Below are 18,517 nucleotides of genomic sequence, written 5' to 3' on the forward strand. Positions count from 1 at the left end.
ACAGAAAATAAGGCTGCTCCACCCCCCTCTTGTCTCTCCTTCTCACCCCACTTGCCTATATTCCCTTCCTCCCTCTAAATCTTTTTTTGATCCCACCTCTCTCTGCATCATTTTTAATTCCAGGATCCTGTCTCCAAAGACTGGCTGTCTCTGTCGAACACAGATGGGCTGTCACCTCTTTGTGCAGCGCAGATGACCTTCACCTTTAAGGTAAGTCATCTCGCTTCAAACATACAAGGAGGTAGGTTTATGTTCAATCAACCAGCATTTAACCAAATAACAGGAGACCGTTGTCTGAGGTTAATCCTTGTTGTTTAGACTTAGACTTAAGTTTACAACAGTACTTCCGTTCCATATGCATTACCTTTAAAACACTTCACTAAAGAATAACTTGCCAATAAGTTTTCTTTGCAAATCAGGAAGTCATCAGAATGACGTTTCAGGTTCAATAACAAACTACATGAATAAAACCAACCTCAGAAAAGACACAAAGAAATCCAGGTAACATCTGACCCGCATTACTACACAAGAGAGGACAAGTTGGGTCAAACAGCCAGATCAGTTAGTTCACACTGATCCATTCAGACTTACTGCCAGGTCTAACCTCTGCCACTGTCGGTCATAAAGGGCTCAACAGTTTTCCTGTCAGACAGGTGCTCTCGTCTGAACATGACAAACATAAACATTATACAGTTGTTCTTTGCAGGGTTGTTCATTTTATATTACAATCGTGTTTTGAATTAATCTGGGATGCATTTGAGGAAAAACTTAAAATGTAGGTGGTCAAATTTGTTCAACTGACGCAGTCTGACCCAGAACATCCACCAGATACGTTTGCGTTGCATGTCCACTTTGGTCCGTTATGGCTCAGTGCACCCTTGTCCGTCAACACCCCGAACAGCTTGAGTGCCGAGACAAAGGAATTCCCTCTGTAATTCTACAGATTCACTCGCAACAGCGCGGGATAATACGATGTATGTGCTATAAACCCGCATAAAACCATTTGAAATAGATAGACAAACACACATATGCTCATTGTTCTGAACAGTCAAAAGTAAGCGTTTTATTCTGAAAATAAAACCGGATGCTTTAATGTTGTTTCGGTGTCTGACTTCCTATCCCGTTCGATCTTTTCTGTGGTAAATCGATACACCGTGCTCCGGCATAGATAGAAGCCACAGCGCAGCGTCTCAAACCCATTGGAATTGGCTCATTTTAAAGGTATCCCAAATCATATTGGTAATGGACTTAGACATCGGTGCTCCTGGACGATTGAGCCAATTTAAAACCACACTCTCCTGGAACCTGTATTGTCAGAACCAGCTCTCAGCAGCCAACCAAATTGTCTGTTCCAAGACTCACTGACAGTAGAACCTTAGTGAACAATAAAAGTGTTCATAAGGGCGACACAAATTAAATTAGCAGAGCTTTCAGTTGACTTAACATTCTATTTTACCAGCTGCGAGATGTAGGGAAAATAAATAATAAATAATACTAAATAAACAACAGTTTATGTAAACTGAACAGCTCTCAGTGAATATTAAAATTATAAAATATATATTACAAGTCAGTTCTCTGTTTAACTTAGCCAAACATAGCTGACAGCTAGCCCAACCATATGCTAACACAAACACACTAAAGCTGTTTTCACATATGCACTCCTGAAAATATCTAGATCATTTCAGGAGGACTACTCCAGAGATTCTCCCGACCTGGCTGTTCACATATGCACCTCGCAGCGGGAGACTATCCCTGTCAGACAGGAGGGGGGGCGAGGGGTTTCTGGAGGTAAGACATGACGTTAATAAAATGACGCAGAAGTAGCTGACGAAGCAACAGAGTCTGCTATACGATGCTATAATGAGAATATTTGCCTTTATATCAATGCTACGTGTAGTCCAATGGAATCACAATATCAGTAAAAGAGCTGAGAACAACTTACTGTCGAACAGAAAACATAATGCAGCAGTTTAATTACATGCATGGAGATTGTAGCAGTCTTGTTCATACAGTCTATGCACAGTGCACAGGTCACAGGATATAAACCATGATCCTGTCCCACTCGCTCGAGCTGAATTGTCTGGATAATATCCTACTCTCAAATCAGCTCACTTGGACTTGCTGCTGAAAAAAATATTAGGGGGCTGGCAGGCGAAACTCTGGTTGAAAAATGTGGCTGTTTGCGTTCACACATACAGTTCATCCTGCAAATATCAGGAGTGTTTCAGGAGTTTTCTGCAAGTGTACAATCCCTACAAGACACTAACAACCTCCACCTGAGCTTCAAACCAATGCTGTGATATTATCTGTAAATTCTGTAATGAAATGATTCATCATTCAGAGACAAATGTATTCCTATTTACATATTTTTATAATATGTTAATCTAGTCAACAAATAAAGCATTGCTTTCTGATCCAAATCAGTGTATTAGTCAGACCTCTGCCGTCGGACACACCAGTCTGCTTAAATCCCACATACGCAGACAGAGTGTTTACACCGGAGACAAACAGGATTAATATGTGTGCAGCACATGACACATGGCAAGAACCAGCATTCACAGACGCAAGACTCATAGTGAGCAGTCAGCAGCACACAAACCTGGCTGCTGCTTGGATCTCACACATAGGAGGAAGAGAGAGAGAGAGAGAGCGAGAGAGAGATGGGAGACAGAGGGGGTCAGTCAGTGTGTGCTTAGAATAACCCTCAACCCAGCACACGTATCCAGGACGACCAAAGAAGGACGCAACCCCTCAATGGAGCCCTTCAGCTGACACACAACCACAAACTTTCTCCAAATTTTCCCCAACTCTCTTACCCCACCCAAAGCCTTTGTACCCCCCTCCATGCCTCTCTCCCAACCTCATCCCCTGGTCAGTCAGCATTGTGCTCTGGATGAAAGTGCCTCTGTGTGTGGGAAGGGCAGAGTGGTGCATGGTGTGGCCTGGGACAGACTGAGTGCCAAGGCCACGGGACCCAAAGACCCTCCACACAAAATAAGGGACACACACACACACACACACACACACACACACACACACACACACACACACACACACACACACACACACACACACACACACACACACACACACACACACACACACACACACACACACACACACACACACACACACACACACACACACACACACACACACACACACACACACACACACACACACACACACACACACACACACACACACACACACACACACACACACACACACACACACACACACACACACACACACACACACACACACACACACACACAACATGACATATATAAAAACTCACCTTGCAGCAGGCAGTCCTCTCTTTCCCAGGTCAGCTCGGACCCTCTCGCCAACGTGACGATAAATATCCACCAATGTTGTCATGGAGGCTTCTCGTACCTACACACAGAAAACATGAACCTGTTTTAAACTCGTACACAAAAACACACACACCTACACACACAGATTTAACCATTTCACCATACTTGCACTCCATGTAACAGTTGTTGTTAAAGATTATGGTTAATTTGCCTTTATAATTCCATACAGATTACACTCTTTCTCCCTTGTCTGGGATTACCCAGATTTAGGGTTGCAAACACATTAAAAAGTAATCCCTTCAGGGCCCATTACCATTGCTTTAATGTGAGACAGCTGATTTGCTAGTCATGTTGTGAGAACTGCTGTGATTGGGTGGTGGTGGGATGTTGTTAGAGGAATTCTCTGCAGCTGAAGGTGGGCGGGCCTGTCAAGGATGTTGATTGGCCGGGACAGTGTGTGGGTAGATGATCATTGGGTAGACGAGAGGAGCAGATTTCAGCTTTGGGGTGCAACTCCACAGGAAGTTAAACCAACCTCTCTCCATCCCTCTTTCTCTCTTACTCACACACACACACTCTCAGAAAGTAGCGTTGTGTGGGTTAATAATTGGGTTCTGGTGCTCATGAATCACCATTGAAGCTGGATGGGGGGTCTCTACAGAGCACTTCTCCTTACTAATAACAGTAATGATAACAGAGCGGCCTAAAGATGCCTGCCAACACATTCTGGATGCTGAGAGCTAAGCCACAGGCTAAGCAGAATGATACAAGGAACACAATGACCTCTATCCATTCAAACCAGTGTTTCCCATAGGTTTATCTGTTGGTATCCCTGGTTTTCAAAAGGAATGGGGGAGGGGGGGGGGGGTTTAACAGTAGCCTACATTTAAAGAACAATATATCAATTTCTGATTCAAAATAAATTAGGAAGAAAAGATGTTGAACAACATTTCTTTGTTAGTAATTTAAATTGTGACTTCAGACATATATCTTCTTATTGGGTCTAAATGTTGCCCCTCAGCTGTGTTACTTTATAAAGCTAAAAATGATACCAGAACATATTTCAGTTTACAATATGATGACATGTAAGGCTTTTCTTACATGCTGTAAACATGAATTTAAATAAACAATAGTCAAAGGAGATGGTGCTTACAGAGAAAATCATAATTTTATTATGCTTGGTTCATGTCAGACAGATTCAAGTCTTTTAAACATAACGTTAAACAAACTAAAAAATAATTGAACACAGTTTTGATTACTTACTTCCTTTAACTATCTTTTTCGAACCACAGCGATCGTGTGTAATCTGACACGGAGAGACATGACAGTCCAACGGCATCGCCGTTTATCTCAATACTTTTAGAACTAACAGTAAACATTTTAGAAAGAAGTGTCTGAGCATAACGTACAGCAAGCAGAACTTGACCTACGCAGCTAAGTAATGAAGTTGATTTACTATATGTGTTGGACGTGCCTGTTTGTTTAGCTTGTAGTCTAACATCAGTGTGATGGGTCTGTGTCTGAAAACTATGTCAACAAGGGGTGGGGTCAAGGCTGCCAACCCAATCACAAGTTTGAAACAGTACCTGCATTCTAGAAATGCATTTCTCTATTGGCCGAACGGGAGAGTGAAACGTATCAAAGAATTGCATCTCTGCTGAAATTAAACAAGTGCACATAAATTACGGAAGTTCCATGACTAAATTATTTTGAGGTTTTCTTTTGGAGTGGTGGGAGGTCGTGTTGGGGTGGCAGCTATCAACTCCAAATGAATGGCAGGGGAAACAATGCGAACACACACTGACATGTACTCACACAGATATAACAGTATAAAAAGCTACAAAGGCAACAATTTGATCAGGTTTAATATTGAAAAACTGCTCTCTTACCTGTGGGTTCTGGTCTCCTGTCAGAGTGCAGATATGAGGAACTAGTTTACTGAGGCTCAGTGGCTGAGCTCCATACCTGAAAGAGAGCCACAAGTATAGCATTACCACTGTGTGGTTCTAAAATGGACAAGTGGAATTCACAAAAGAGCATCAGAGCAGAAGACAGACTTGAGTTGCTCTGCCCTTCCTTAGTTAATGATCTCATGCTGCTCTCCATTTTTTTATACTCTTCTCTTCTTCGAACAAAAATGTCAGACTTGATTTATAATGTCAACATAACACCCTGCCATACTGTTGCTTCAGCATCGCTCAGTATGACAACTTGATGCTTGATTGCTATGTCTCACGCTTGACCTCACAGTATGCCAGTTTGTATGACATCGCCCAACCCCTAAAATATGTTAGTGATCAGTAAACAGCTGGCAGTAAGTCCACTGGCAATAATGACAAGTGGTCAAGACGTTGATCTGTTTATTATTGTCGTATGGAGACTTCTGTGGTATTCTCTACAGCATGCAGCCTTCTTACATTTGTAGTGCACATCTCTGAGTTGTCACATTTCTAAACATTTGCTCGTAACATTTTATTCACCCAGAAAATAAATGTGGCTAAAGTGGTGAAGAAATCTTAATTAAGTGAATCTAAGTTAATCTTAGTGACGCTTCTTAATTAATTCTCAAATTGCACTGCAAGGAGTGGAAAGGTTTTTTTCCCATTCCTTTAGGAGCGTTGACACAGAATCAATAACTAAATAAAAAGATGAAAACCCAGGATCTGAACATTACTTTGCAAAGATTTACAACTCAGGACGAATAGACATCAATGCTCAAGTCAGTAAACACCTTAAGGTAGCAGATTAGCATTTAGCACAGAGGTGTCACTTTCCATTAGCAAAAACATGCTAAAACTAGCATTGCCATTCCAACAGCCGAGATATGCTGTGTGTGGAGACCTTTAAATGAAAAATAATGGATTCAGACTGATGTCAAACAAGGTGCAGCAGGCAGTCACCTGTTTAGTCTTATGTCAAATGTGGGTTTGAGTGTAACAACACTTTCATATTAAAAACGCAGGTTTCAACATGACTATTGCAATAATAAATTAAAAACATATTTTTAAAACTACATGACAGTAAGAGTATATGCACATAAATGCTTGAAGAGAAAATGTCACATGACAAAAGTGGTGGTTCCCTGTTGTAGCACGTGTGCCCTCCTACAGCTAAGAAGATTAATCCTGCAGACAGAGACTTTGTGCGTTTCTTGAACGTACAAATCAGGGCATGCTCTTACAGAGCCATAGAACTAATAAAGAAAGAAGAAACTCAATGTGCAGAACATGAATTCACTTAAACTGAACCTGAATTGATTGCATTAAAAAAAATCTCAGAAAAGAAATTATTTATATATATATAAAAAAACAAGTTGGTTAATAGTATAAGTTATATTAAATACACATTCTGTTGACATTTCAAATACATTATAACAAATTATAATAAATGTGTTCTTTCACATCTCACTGTGGAAGTGACACAGATTAAGAAGAGGAAGTTACTCACACGCTGAGCGCGGCACTGAGACATAGGCAGATTCCCTCTCGACAGCGGAAGTTCTTGTGTTTAAAACCAGGAAGCAGCTTTTCCCAAACATACTGGAAGAGGAGATGGAGGATATTGACACAAAATTAAAAAAGGGTCAGTAGGAGGGAGTAGAGGCAAGTTAAATCAGGCAGCTTGTCTGGGGTTTGAGCAGATTATGGAGCACAGAGTACAGAAACAATCTGCAGAGATGTTCACTGGTGTTGAGATGGTAACACAAAGCATATTGCAGATGAAGCATGTGTTATTCCTCTAATATCCAGAAGAGGGAGCCCACATGCAGGAATACCTCCGAGCTGTAATGATTATTTATTGATGTGGAGGTGGCTGTAATTTGTCTGCAGTCACTGATTTGTAACTGGATTGTGCATTCTTCCAAATCACTACCATCAGGATATCAAATTAACTTTTTGGAATTGGTTGCTGCCAACTGACTCTTTGTACAGTAGAGAAAGCAAAACAGTTTTCACTTTAACATCTTTTTGTCTGTTTCTACACTTGAAATGCAACAGTCCTGAAATTGATAGAAAGAAAAAAAATATGTTTAATCTCAATCTACAGCCAAGTGATTAAAATCTGTTTATTTTATTATACGAATCAGTATTTGTTTTGTGCATGTGTGTGCGTGTGTCTCACCGTGGGCGAGGCAGTCTGCTCCATACAGCGAAGGATGAGTGCTTGGCTGTTCTCCCTGACCTGGTCCTTTCCGTCGCCCAGCCTGTCCACCAAAGCTGGCACAACTACAGACAGAAAAAGAGGTCAACAAATGAGAAGGTTAGTCGATGGAGAGTGAGGGTTAGCGATGAGAATGTTGTTGAATGTTCAGTATTTACATTTAGCAAAAGAGAAAAAGGGCCCACACATGACACTGAGTCTCTTCTGGATACAAATGCCAAAGACAATAAAGACTGCCCCCAAGTGGAGTGCTTTTACAAACACATTGATAAAGAATGACTGCATGTTTAGTATTAGATTCAGCCAAATTCACAAAAGCCTTTTATAACGTAAATAGTTATACCACTATCACCACCATGGCTCTGACGTTATGATGGGAGAAAGAGAACCGGACATGAGAAATGGACCGTGACTAAAATAATGTCAAGATCATCCAATGCTTTTACGTCAGTTACACTTTATCTCACACACAACTGCTCCAGTAGCACGGCCTATATAAAACAGTGATGAACACTGTAAAGATCCTCTGATTTTCTGGCATCCAACTAAAGTCTGAGGCTTCTGGCAAACACACAAATGTTTCAAATGATTACTCTAATCCTCGACAAAATGAGGAAGTGAGTTAGCAGAAGGGCCCTCAGCTTTGAGTGTATTTTCAGCTTTAATATCAAATCAACTTGTACTCGATAGCTTTATATTTGAAGGGCTGCCATTTGTGGGCGCTAATATGAATGAATAATCTTCAGCGAGGGACTCATTTAAAGATCGAGTCTGGTAATATTCAGTATTCTCGTAAAAATCTCATTTATAAAGCAAAATAAACATGATGTATTCCTATGTAAATCCTGATATGGCTTATTCCCCTGTGTCCAAAAGCTTTAGATGTTTTTCAACATGATCAATGTGAGCACAGCAGTATCGTTTTTTTTTTTTTTTTTTTTTTTTTTTTTTAAATCAATCCCAAATAAACCGTCAGCTTTTAAAACATCAATTGCACCAAATGTGCAGCTTTACAGTACCCCAATCCAATGTCCTATTTACTCCTGTTCAAGGACAATTTTGAAAAATAACTGTATGCATTTATATTTTAGGAAATAGAGATATTTATATAGATATATATAGATTATATAGATAGTTAACTGATTGAATTTGATAAAAGTCTTCATTGTGTTTCTGTCAGCCTTTCAATATATGTTTGTCAAGTATTTTTATACATTTGCAACAATGAAAATCAGATTTATATTTCAGTCTGAGTCATTACCATAATGTTCAGACTAACACAAGTTTCTGTGAGACTTGTCATTTGTTGCAAAACCTTCGCTTGCTTTGACTCTGTGTGTATAAACACACATTCAAAATTCCCCAAAATACAACTATTTATTCAGCTTTTCTTTGTCTACATATAGACAATCATGTTAAATGTTAAATTATGTTAAAAAAACAAAGTATCCAATACAATACCAGTAAATCTTTCATTGTTTGACCATGAGACAGATTTTTTAGCAACTTAAAATCAAGACTGCCCTTTCAAATTAAAAAATACACACACACACACTCTCAGTCTGAGACTTCAGAGAGGGTAGTGATGTCATCACTCTTTTTCCTGTTCTGTGTGTGTGTGTGTGTGTGTGTGTTACCATAACACATGGTTGCCAATGGCGACAAAGGACAATACCCTCAGTCAGAAAACTGAGAGGGGGGCTTTGTTGCACTAAATGTCATCTGCTGAAAATGGATAGAAACACACACAACTTGATTGTCATGTGGCAATTCATTTTTTGTCATATTTCAAGCTGCTGATGAGCCAATCACAGCACTTTATAAAATGTCCGCCAGTGCCACAACAAACAAGTTTAAAACATGTCAAAGTCCTGCTGTATGTGATCTGTATGTTTCATTTCCATTTGTCTTCTCTCACACCTGGGAGTTAGAATAAAAACATGCACACACATTCAGTGCAGGCAATGAGTCAGTCCTGGAGATCAATACAATCACTCAGTCTCTATGATCTCATCCTCCTCCCTTCTGTCAGTGTGCCTGTGTTTTCGTGCCTGTGTGTGTGTGTGTGTGTGTGTGTGTGTGTGTGTGTGTGTGTGTGGGAGTAGGGTGGGTGCATGGAAAAGGATAGAGAGAGAGAGAGCACAGGAAAGGAGAGATGGAAGTCAGAGGGAGGGAGTATCAGAGAGATGTTTTTGCCATCAATGTGAAACACACACTTCCAATGCACTCACTCATGCTCAGAGCCAGTGAGCAGGATAATGTGTATGTGTGTGTGTGTGTGTGTGTTGGTGTTGGTAGGCAGACTTTTCACAGTATGACAGGTCCACTCATCCCAAAGCTGCACTGCAGGTCTGAGTGTGTTTGCGGGGGGATAAGAGCCCGTCCGGCTGACAAAGACAGCTGGTGACACCTTAAGCGGGCACAGACAAGAGCCTGCCACTGACATAACACACTATATCGCAGAGCATGAAATATGATACAAGACTCGGTGTTTGAGGTCATATAGATCTGAGGTGTGGTTTTAAGGAGGATTGAAAGAGCTAGAGTATGCTAGACAACTCAGAGCCTAAATATAGAGACTAAGATGTAAAACAGAGAGGCATGGGATGCCAGGCTTCAGAGGAAATTCATCTCAGAGGAAGCACAAAGTGGAAGTGAGAGAAAAAGTGGAAGGACATGTGCAAAAATGGTAGAGTTTACCAAACAATATATAAAAAAACATTGAACTATAGTGAAGAGTACAGAGTAGTGCTGTTCAGTACTGATAAAGATGAAGTAGCCGATTTTTAACACACACACACACACAACACACACACACACAACACACACAACACACACAACACACACACACACACACACACACACACACACACACACACACACACACACACACACACACACACACACACACACACACACACACACACACACACACACACACACTAAAGGAAATCATGGTGGGGACACGGCGATATCATACCTGTTCCTAGGTATCCTTTGAACCGCTCTCCCATGCGGTCCAGAAACGCACCACAGATATCTATCCCCAACAACGCCACCTGCAAAACACAGCATGAAACAGAGGACAAGGTTATAGTAGGTCAAACTAAATAGTTCAGTACATTTATTAAGCAATACACATCAAGTAAATGACATTTCCAGCAGTTTCCTGTCACATTTTAAATTGAGCTAATTTCAACCAGTGCAGAGGTTTTTAGAATATCCTAACTCTGATGTTGACATATTAAACAGGTTTAAAAAAAAAGATGAATCACACACTGTCTCCCCAGTTGTGCTGACTCTGCAAACATTTTTCATGTTCAGTCAGTCTGCCAACAGCTTTTTAATCTGATCTGAGTCCCTCAAATTCTGACATCAGTATGAGTCTTCCAGTGCAAGACACAGACAAACTGTATTCTGTGTCAAACTGCCACTTGAAGAGTCACGAGAGAAAAGGAAATAGAGAATTAGTCGAAACTGGAACTAGACGGTCCTATTGGAAATCTTATTGTAAACACATTAACAGAGCTCCCACAGCTTGCAAATTGATGTTGCCCCATTACAGCAAATTATTTTCTATAATGTGAGCCCCTTTGCAGTTCAGTCTGATGATCTGATGTATTAAAGTGACAATGAGCTGCAAACTGACTGAGCTGCACTGCAAAGTAATGTAAACTGCAACGCTGGGCTACTTTTGCATCCACCTGTTTGGTTTGCTTTAAGTTTGAATGTACAAATACATTGACAAAAAGCGTGGAAAGCTTCAAAAACAACAAGAAGCTTTAAGAAGGTGTCTAGAAACATAACAATACACATGAGTTTGTATCATCACCATAAAACCTCAGAGGATATTTAATTTTGAGTTCTTAAAGTATGATTTTAGATTTTTTATGCAAATTGGATTTCCTCTTGCTCAGACCACAGAAAAATAAGTGTATTGATGTTGGATGTTACAGGGACTGTTATTAACGCCAAGGCAGAGCCAAAATGTATTAAATGCAATTTCATTTCAACAGTTTCATTTTTTTGTAGTTTATTCTGTGTACCATACAATTGTCCTGAAATAAGATTTGTCAAAAGTCACAATAATTCCTCTTGTTCTCAGTATAAGAAATTGCAATATTCTGAACATCTGTATTGTGACTGTATCATGTCAAACTCATACCAATACACAGCCCTACCTAATGAGTGGACTTTAAAGTTGTTTTTCAGTAAGGACTTCCTTAAGTGTGGTACCTGGCTGAGGTTGAAAATGTGTTCGTATGGAGAAAGAGAAGATGCTCTAGTAATCAGAAAAAAGTCTCAGAATCTAACAGCTGTAGCACTTATGTAACACTTTGTTGTTTCCTCTCATAGCATCTGGATAACAGCAGCTAATTGAAGCACATGTCCATTAGACATTAGGTAAAAATCTAGAGACTTTTGGGAATCAGCGCGTTTGCTGAATCTATCTGTGGAGTTAAATGTTGGGGTGACACTGAGTGGAAACTTCATGAAATACATTCACAACGTGATCTCTCTCTTGACTGCCGTCACTGTGATCTGGTTCAGTCATACAAGAAAAATATGCCTGTGATATGACTCTTCAGGGGAAGGTAGTCTGGAGTTGTGTCTGCTGGTGAAGCTGAGTTTTCCACTGTGTTTCTGATTAGGATCACATCCCACACTGCGCTGTACTCCTGGAATGCTTGTTTTGGCAGAGCTGCTGTAACGCTGAACAGTCCAAAGAGAGAATCCACTAAAACGCTAAACTCTGAAACTGCTCTTACTGGTTGACTGCAGTTTTTTCCCTATTTTAGTCAAAGGGAGAGCAGAGCTAGGTAAGTAAAGAAATAAAAAAGGGGGGGAGGATGAGGGTGATGAGGTAAAATGCATGATCGATGGTTAAGTACTACAACAACAAAAAATCACCTGAAGAAGAAACATGAGCTCGGGGTCATGATGACTCCAACATACTGACCTAATTTAAGGTGGAGGATGGGAGGGAAAACAGCAGGAGAAAAAAGAAACAGTACAGGAAGAAAACTGCCTGGAAGGCCTACCCCTCCCCCCTGCTCCACCCAGCACCCCAACAAGCCTGGCACCCACTACCATATGGCATCTTTTCTTGAAGAGAGAAAGAGAGAGGAAGATATTGGACAAGTAATGGGAGGTACAAATTACCTTGAACGGGGGAAAAAATAAAAAGGATGAGATGTTTTCTCTTTTTGAACAGGCCTCCAACATGAATAAAGTCAGAATTGGCCTACTGAAGGTAAAAAACATGGCACTTGGGTATCACCCAAAATTAAAAATAACAAGGACAAACAGCGTCTATTTTGGCACACATGCTAAAGCATCTCTACTCTGCAGGTTTCATATCATCAGAGCAGCTGAGGTATGCCGACGGTGAAAAAGGTCAATATTGACCTCCTCAGTATGAATGGTTCTTTGTGATGACAGAATGGTGTGTACGCTGGCTCAGCCTGCTAATTGGCATACCATGTACAGGTATTACTCTGGATTCTAGAGAGGCTTAAAGTGAGTCTTGGACAGAAAAACAGGGTCTTAGATTCACAGCAGCAGCTGAAATGAGCACAAAGAGTGAGACAAGGGCTGAAACAGTTGGACCATTCACCCATTAAAGCGAGTTAGACAGAAATTAGGCAACAACAAATTAAGACACTGATTAACTTTTCGTGATTTATCAAGCAAAACTCTTAATCATTTGCTGGGTTTACTTGAAAACTCTTAAAACTAGGATGAGTTGTTTTAAACTGTTTTATAATCATTTTAGATGGAATATTTTGGTTTAGTAAATATCCAGCATGTCACCCCTGGCCCTGTGGTCTTCACTTTTTGACAAATAATATATATTGATCAAACTAAAATACATATATTATTATAATTTAAAATAAATGTTACACCCGCTGATGGCATAGTAAAGAGTCCTACAGTATATGTATGTTGAAGTCCATTCTCAGACAGTGAGGCTGAATTTACACTAATTTTCATTTCTTTGGTCATGTGCAATTGGTAGGTATAAGGCAAATTGGTGCACTGTTGCAGTGAATTTATTCCTACAAAGCAAGAGCTGACATGGCTTTGGTTCATCCAGCGCCAGATTACATTGAGCTACTTTATTGCCCTATAAGTCTTGGCACATTTATAACATGAGAGGTTTTGTGTTGGCCCATAGCACTGCTTAAAGTGCTGCCCAACATGAGTGATGATGATGTCAACAGATTGGGAGCTACATATCTAATCTACTTATGATAAAAACACCAAAAATGTCCGAAAGCTGAAACATATTACTGCTGGAAGGCTTTTTTGACCAGCTTTGATCAGATTCTCCTTTTTATGTCTCTTTAAGGGTCAACTGCTCTTGGAACAAAGTTGAAATTGCAATAATAATAATTTATACTTTATTGATCCCGCGAGGGTAAATTCATTTTTACACTCTGTCTAGTTAACATGCTACACAAACATAGGCTGAAATACACAAACAGGATCCTATGGACATGCACTGATGGGGGGGTCTCGGGGTGGGGGGGCTGCCCACGGGCGCTCCTGGGCTGGTGGGGGGGGGGGGGGGGGGTTGGGTGCCTTGCTCAGGAGGTGAGCTACCAGACCAATTTCCGGACTTGAACCGGTGACCCTCTGATTCCCAACCCAAGTCCCTACAGACTGAGCTACTGCCGCCCCAATACAACTACAGTTAACACAAAATCGCACACAGAGCTACAGACACCTTAACTTACACATCAAGAATTGTTCTATTCTAGGGCATCAGTGTAGTGTTTATAGATTGTTTAGGAGGTGTTTAACTCATTCTTATACTCAGAGGTTCCTTTTACAGGGTATCTGCAGGTTTCAGCAAGTCAAATTTAAGACTTTAAGACCTTTTTAATGCCACCTTGAATTAAATTTAAGACCAAAAACACTATAAATATAGGCGACGGTTGGGGGATCCCGCTGTATTACAACCCAAGCATAGCATGTGTGTCACTCAATGAGACTCCCATGAATTGCGAGCCCAAGTAACGCGAATGCACTTGATCTCCGACCCAATATCGTACTTGCACGTCGAGTTGCTTATTTTTAGTGCCGTGGTTCAAAGTCTCGTCGAACATTAAAACAAAAAAAGACTTGTTGCTTCTGATGAAAGGCGCTAGTCCAAAACGAGTTATATAGGCCGTCTTGTCCTTTCCAGAAGTAAACGTGCTCGCGATTTGTGAGTCAGGGAACATCAAACGGAAGAGATCTCCTATCCCCTCATTGGAGTTGTAAGACTGGTGCTTGACCACTGTGTTTAAAATCCACAAAACCTCAGATTTCAGTGTTGGTGTAGCACCAAATGCTGCTCTCAGGGGTCTGTTGGCTCCTGGCAGCGGTTTTGTGCTTTTTGTGCGGTTTGCGGTTTTGTGCTTTTTGCACTGCATGTGGCTCTCGACAGCCTTAACCCCCATGGTGCCGAGCTTGAAGGTCCTTTTGCACAGAATGCATCTGGCCTCGTCTTGGTTGGCAACAGACGTGAGCCAACTTCGAAAATGGACGTCGTCCAGCCAACTCTCAATAAATTTGCACTTACCCATAGTCGCAGACTAGCTAGCAAGCATGCAGATAACCATTTATATCAGCAGCTAGTAAGAAAGTAGCCTCTCTACATCTCCTTCTCGAAAAGTTCCACAAGAAAAAGAAAAAAATATATATAACATTAAATAGTCCTGCCCCGACAATTTTTTGTCAGAAATGTCTTTCAGCTTTGTTCCAATCGGTTTCCCCCTCTCTTTAACAGACGACAACCACCTCCCCTACACGAAGCTCAAACAATTCTTTGCATTGAGAGTTGTTGGTCTACTAGCATGTGTTTTAAATGCAAGCAAAATTCTACAGATAGAAATGGTTATTATTGTTTACAATCAATCTGAGCTGTTGTCCGTCAAAAATCCACATTTTAACGCTTCTTTTATTTACCCACCACGGTGGTCAGTAGGTTGAGCAATCGATATTGCCTTATGAGTGCACTACCAACCAAACGTTTGTATTTAAACCATTAATGACGGTATGGCAAAAACCATGTTGTGTCTTGGTATTGATACTAGTTTACCGTCCACCACTAACATTAGTCTGCTGGCAGAAATAGTCCTCCATCAGTCCAGACAGTGTCCAGTAATCTGCCCTTGATGCCCATTAATGCATTATACAATATTAATGCCCTCTGTTAGCATCTCACATAGGCACTGGGGCCTTTGTGACTTAGTGAGAGCAGAGTGCATGAAGTGAATCTGCTGTTATACCGACTGAAAGAAGAAAGAAAGAAGAGACTTAAACTGACTCACTGTCAAAAAAGACCCAGACAGAGACGACACAAAGGAAACAGAGATGAAGAGAGCCCCAGACAGATGAAATACAGGATCATATCCAGTCCTAAAAGAGGAACTTGGGTGAGACAGTCGCCTTCTTCAAGCATTTATATCTCTAAGAATCATGACTTGTGTTTTCCGCTCACCTACCATTCCCTATCTATCAGTGCAGTTCTTGATTTTCCATCTTACTCTTTCATCCTCAGCCTCTTGTCAACTCTACATCAGCCCGCCATTTTTCCCTCCCCTTGCACTGACTCAGCATACCTCTTAACAGCTGAGTCCTCTTCCTCTCACTTGACAGAGAGCAAATCAGCATCACTAAAAGCCTGCTATGCAAGGGCCTCTGGGGGTCACAACATGCTCACTCATCACGTCTGACACTGACCTGAGCTCAGATTACTGTATCTGTCACCCAGATAAAAGAAGAAATCACATGAAGGCCTTAAACTTCTTCTGACGAAACTCTTGGTGGTGGTAGGGATGACGTGGTTAACCAGTTTAGTGGTTCATCGCGATTAAAACGCCACGGTTAATTGATCCTAGAGACTCGGCTAAATCGTGTGTGTGTTCTAACTCTCAAAAAAAGGCAGAATATTAATTTTGATGCAACCTGCACATAAGGAAGCTGTTGTACATCAGCTAAACGCGCCGTCTTCATCAAGCTACACTACATTAGCTTTACTATGGCAGAGGGACCAAGCAGCTAAGCTTTGTATCTACACATCAAACTCAATTTGTTTGGCACCTTATCGGAGGGACATTACGTTAGTGGCAAGTTATTCAATGAAACATCAACATCAATGAAATATAAATGTGTCACTTACAACAAATGACGTAGTGGTGACAGTTTGGCTTCAGTGTAATGTAAACAAACAGCAGTATTCCTTGCATGTCGTCTATTAAACGTCTGTGTGCAGTTAACACTCATTAAGTTAATATACCAGATGGGAAAAATTAAGCCTTTGCTGCATTTTTAGTTTAAACAGAAAATACGGTACATAATATTTAGCTTATATTTAACACCAAAAGGACATAGACTTATTATGATTCATTATCACTGTTAAATTATTTTTTATGTTTCAACTAGAGTCAACTCCAACTAGTTTCCAGTGCTTTGTAATGGAATATTTGATTACGTTATTTCTGTCTTCAAAATTACAGCAATGAGTAACATGTTTAATTTTCATAATCCGTTAATGTGATTTTTTAAATTAGTAGTGTTGTGGAGTTAATGCAAAAATAACCGAGATCACCGTGAAATCGGGATTATTTCACAGATCTGGATGTCAAAATCTATAATGGTTGTATCCCTTGGTGGTGGATTTATGGGAGGTGATAGGTCACTTTTCAAATCCAATATGTTTGTTCTGATCGGTCATTTTACAGGATTTAACAAAATTGAAAGAGATGACTGAATCAAAGAACATGAACATAATTCAGTGAAAATGATGGAAATCGAACATTTTTCAATATTCATTTTCAAATAAATACCTGAATGGTTTGCTCATATGTCGGCATACATTTAAAAATACTCCTTTTACAAAACAAATCCAATGGAAAATTGCTAAGACTAGAATTCGAGACAAGGGGTGATGCTTTTGTTTTGCTGAGTACACAATTTCCTCTATCTACTAACAGCGTCCTTCATATCTATGCAAAGTTAGTCATTTCAAAAGGAGAATATGGAGTGAATTGTCAGCATGCCTAAAAACAAGGGGAAAAAAGGTTGAGACTATTTTAACTTATTATCTGGATCAGTTTGATAGCCTAGGAAAAATCTCACATTCCACAGTTTCTTTTGTATGGCAAAGACCAGGCAACCATACACACAGAGAGCAGTAAGCAGGGGACAGAAGAGATATGGTGTGAAAGGGGAAAATAAGCGGTTAAGAGAGTGTGTGTGTTTATGAGTGAGAGAAAAGGATTGAAAAAAAGAAGCATGGATGAAGGGAAAGCATACAGTAGGTCACAACAATGAATCTTCTGACCCTTCCCCCATCCCATCCAGGGCTCAGTCGTCTACAGTCATGCTGACAATGGGTCCCCTTAACACAGACAGTCTGAGGCAAAACAATATTAATTCTTCAGAACCATGACCATTTTCTCTGACACGTTAATTAATTTAAATATTTATTCCTCTTGTGATCCAAGAAAAGACTACAAGGCTCTGAGAAGGAAGCTGTTTCTGTATGTTAAAGAATTGTTATATAAAATGCGAATAAGATGCTGTTATGTTTGCCATGTCTGAGGTTTAAAGGACAGCCAGTTTAATAAACTATATATTTAAACGACATGGATGTCCCCTTTATTACTCTGAGCTGGTGACAGCTCGTTTGACATGCCTTTTCTCTGTTGGAGTTCTCTAATTGAAACATACCTCTTCACAAATAACATTAAATTGCCATTACTGATACAACTCCGCTGTCACAAGGACAGATACAAGAAATCTTTCTTACCGAAGGCCATAACTCTGTACAACAGCTCACCTCTTGCGAGCAGAGAACTGTTGATAATATCTGTCTCTCCTTACTGTAATCTGTTCTGCACATGTTAAATTTACAAATTATCCCTGCACTCATGTTCACTTCATTTGGCTGTCTACTCGCCGTTATATTGTATAGTTTCTGCTTATAATATGTCTACACTCATGCACTTTAACTTATGTCAATACTGTCCATTTACTACTCT

At 40.3% G+C, this 18,517-nt stretch overlaps 1 protein-coding gene and 1 long non-coding RNA gene across 38 annotated transcripts in view; one reads left to right on the plus strand and one right to left on the minus strand.

Annotated features, from left to right (window-relative positions):
* The window catches only part of clasp2 (cytoplasmic linker associated protein 2), a 58,213-nt gene that overhangs the window by 38,483 nt on the left and 1,213 nt on the right, over positions 1-18,517 (minus strand). For all 37 annotated transcript variants that reach the window (XM_061059457.1, XM_061059453.1, XM_061059455.1 and 34 more), the window contains exons 2-6: positions 10,462-10,540; positions 7,443-7,546; positions 6,768-6,859; positions 5,210-5,285; positions 3,302-3,399 (exon numbers count right to left, since the gene is read on the minus strand). In XM_061059457.1, the coding sequence (XP_060915440.1) occupies positions 3,302-3,399; positions 5,210-5,285; positions 6,768-6,859; positions 7,443-7,546; positions 10,462-10,540 (449 nt within the window). The remainder of the gene's footprint in view (positions 1-3,301; positions 3,400-5,209; positions 5,286-6,767; positions 6,860-7,442; positions 7,547-10,461; positions 10,541-18,517) is intronic.
* Positions 1-18,517, plus strand: part of LOC132990938 (uncharacterized) — a 24,982-nt gene continuing 6,465 nt past the window's right edge. The window contains exons 1-2 of the long non-coding RNA XR_009676130.1: positions 1-210; positions 7,457-7,580. This is a non-coding gene — a long non-coding RNA (uncharacterized LOC132990938). The remainder of the gene's footprint in view (positions 211-7,456; positions 7,581-18,517) is intronic.

This window comes from Labrus mixtus, chromosome 16, assembly GCF_963584025.1.
Source record: "Labrus mixtus chromosome 16, fLabMix1.1, whole genome shotgun sequence".
Taxonomy (NCBI): domain Eukaryota; kingdom Metazoa; phylum Chordata; class Actinopteri; order Labriformes; family Labridae; genus Labrus; species Labrus mixtus.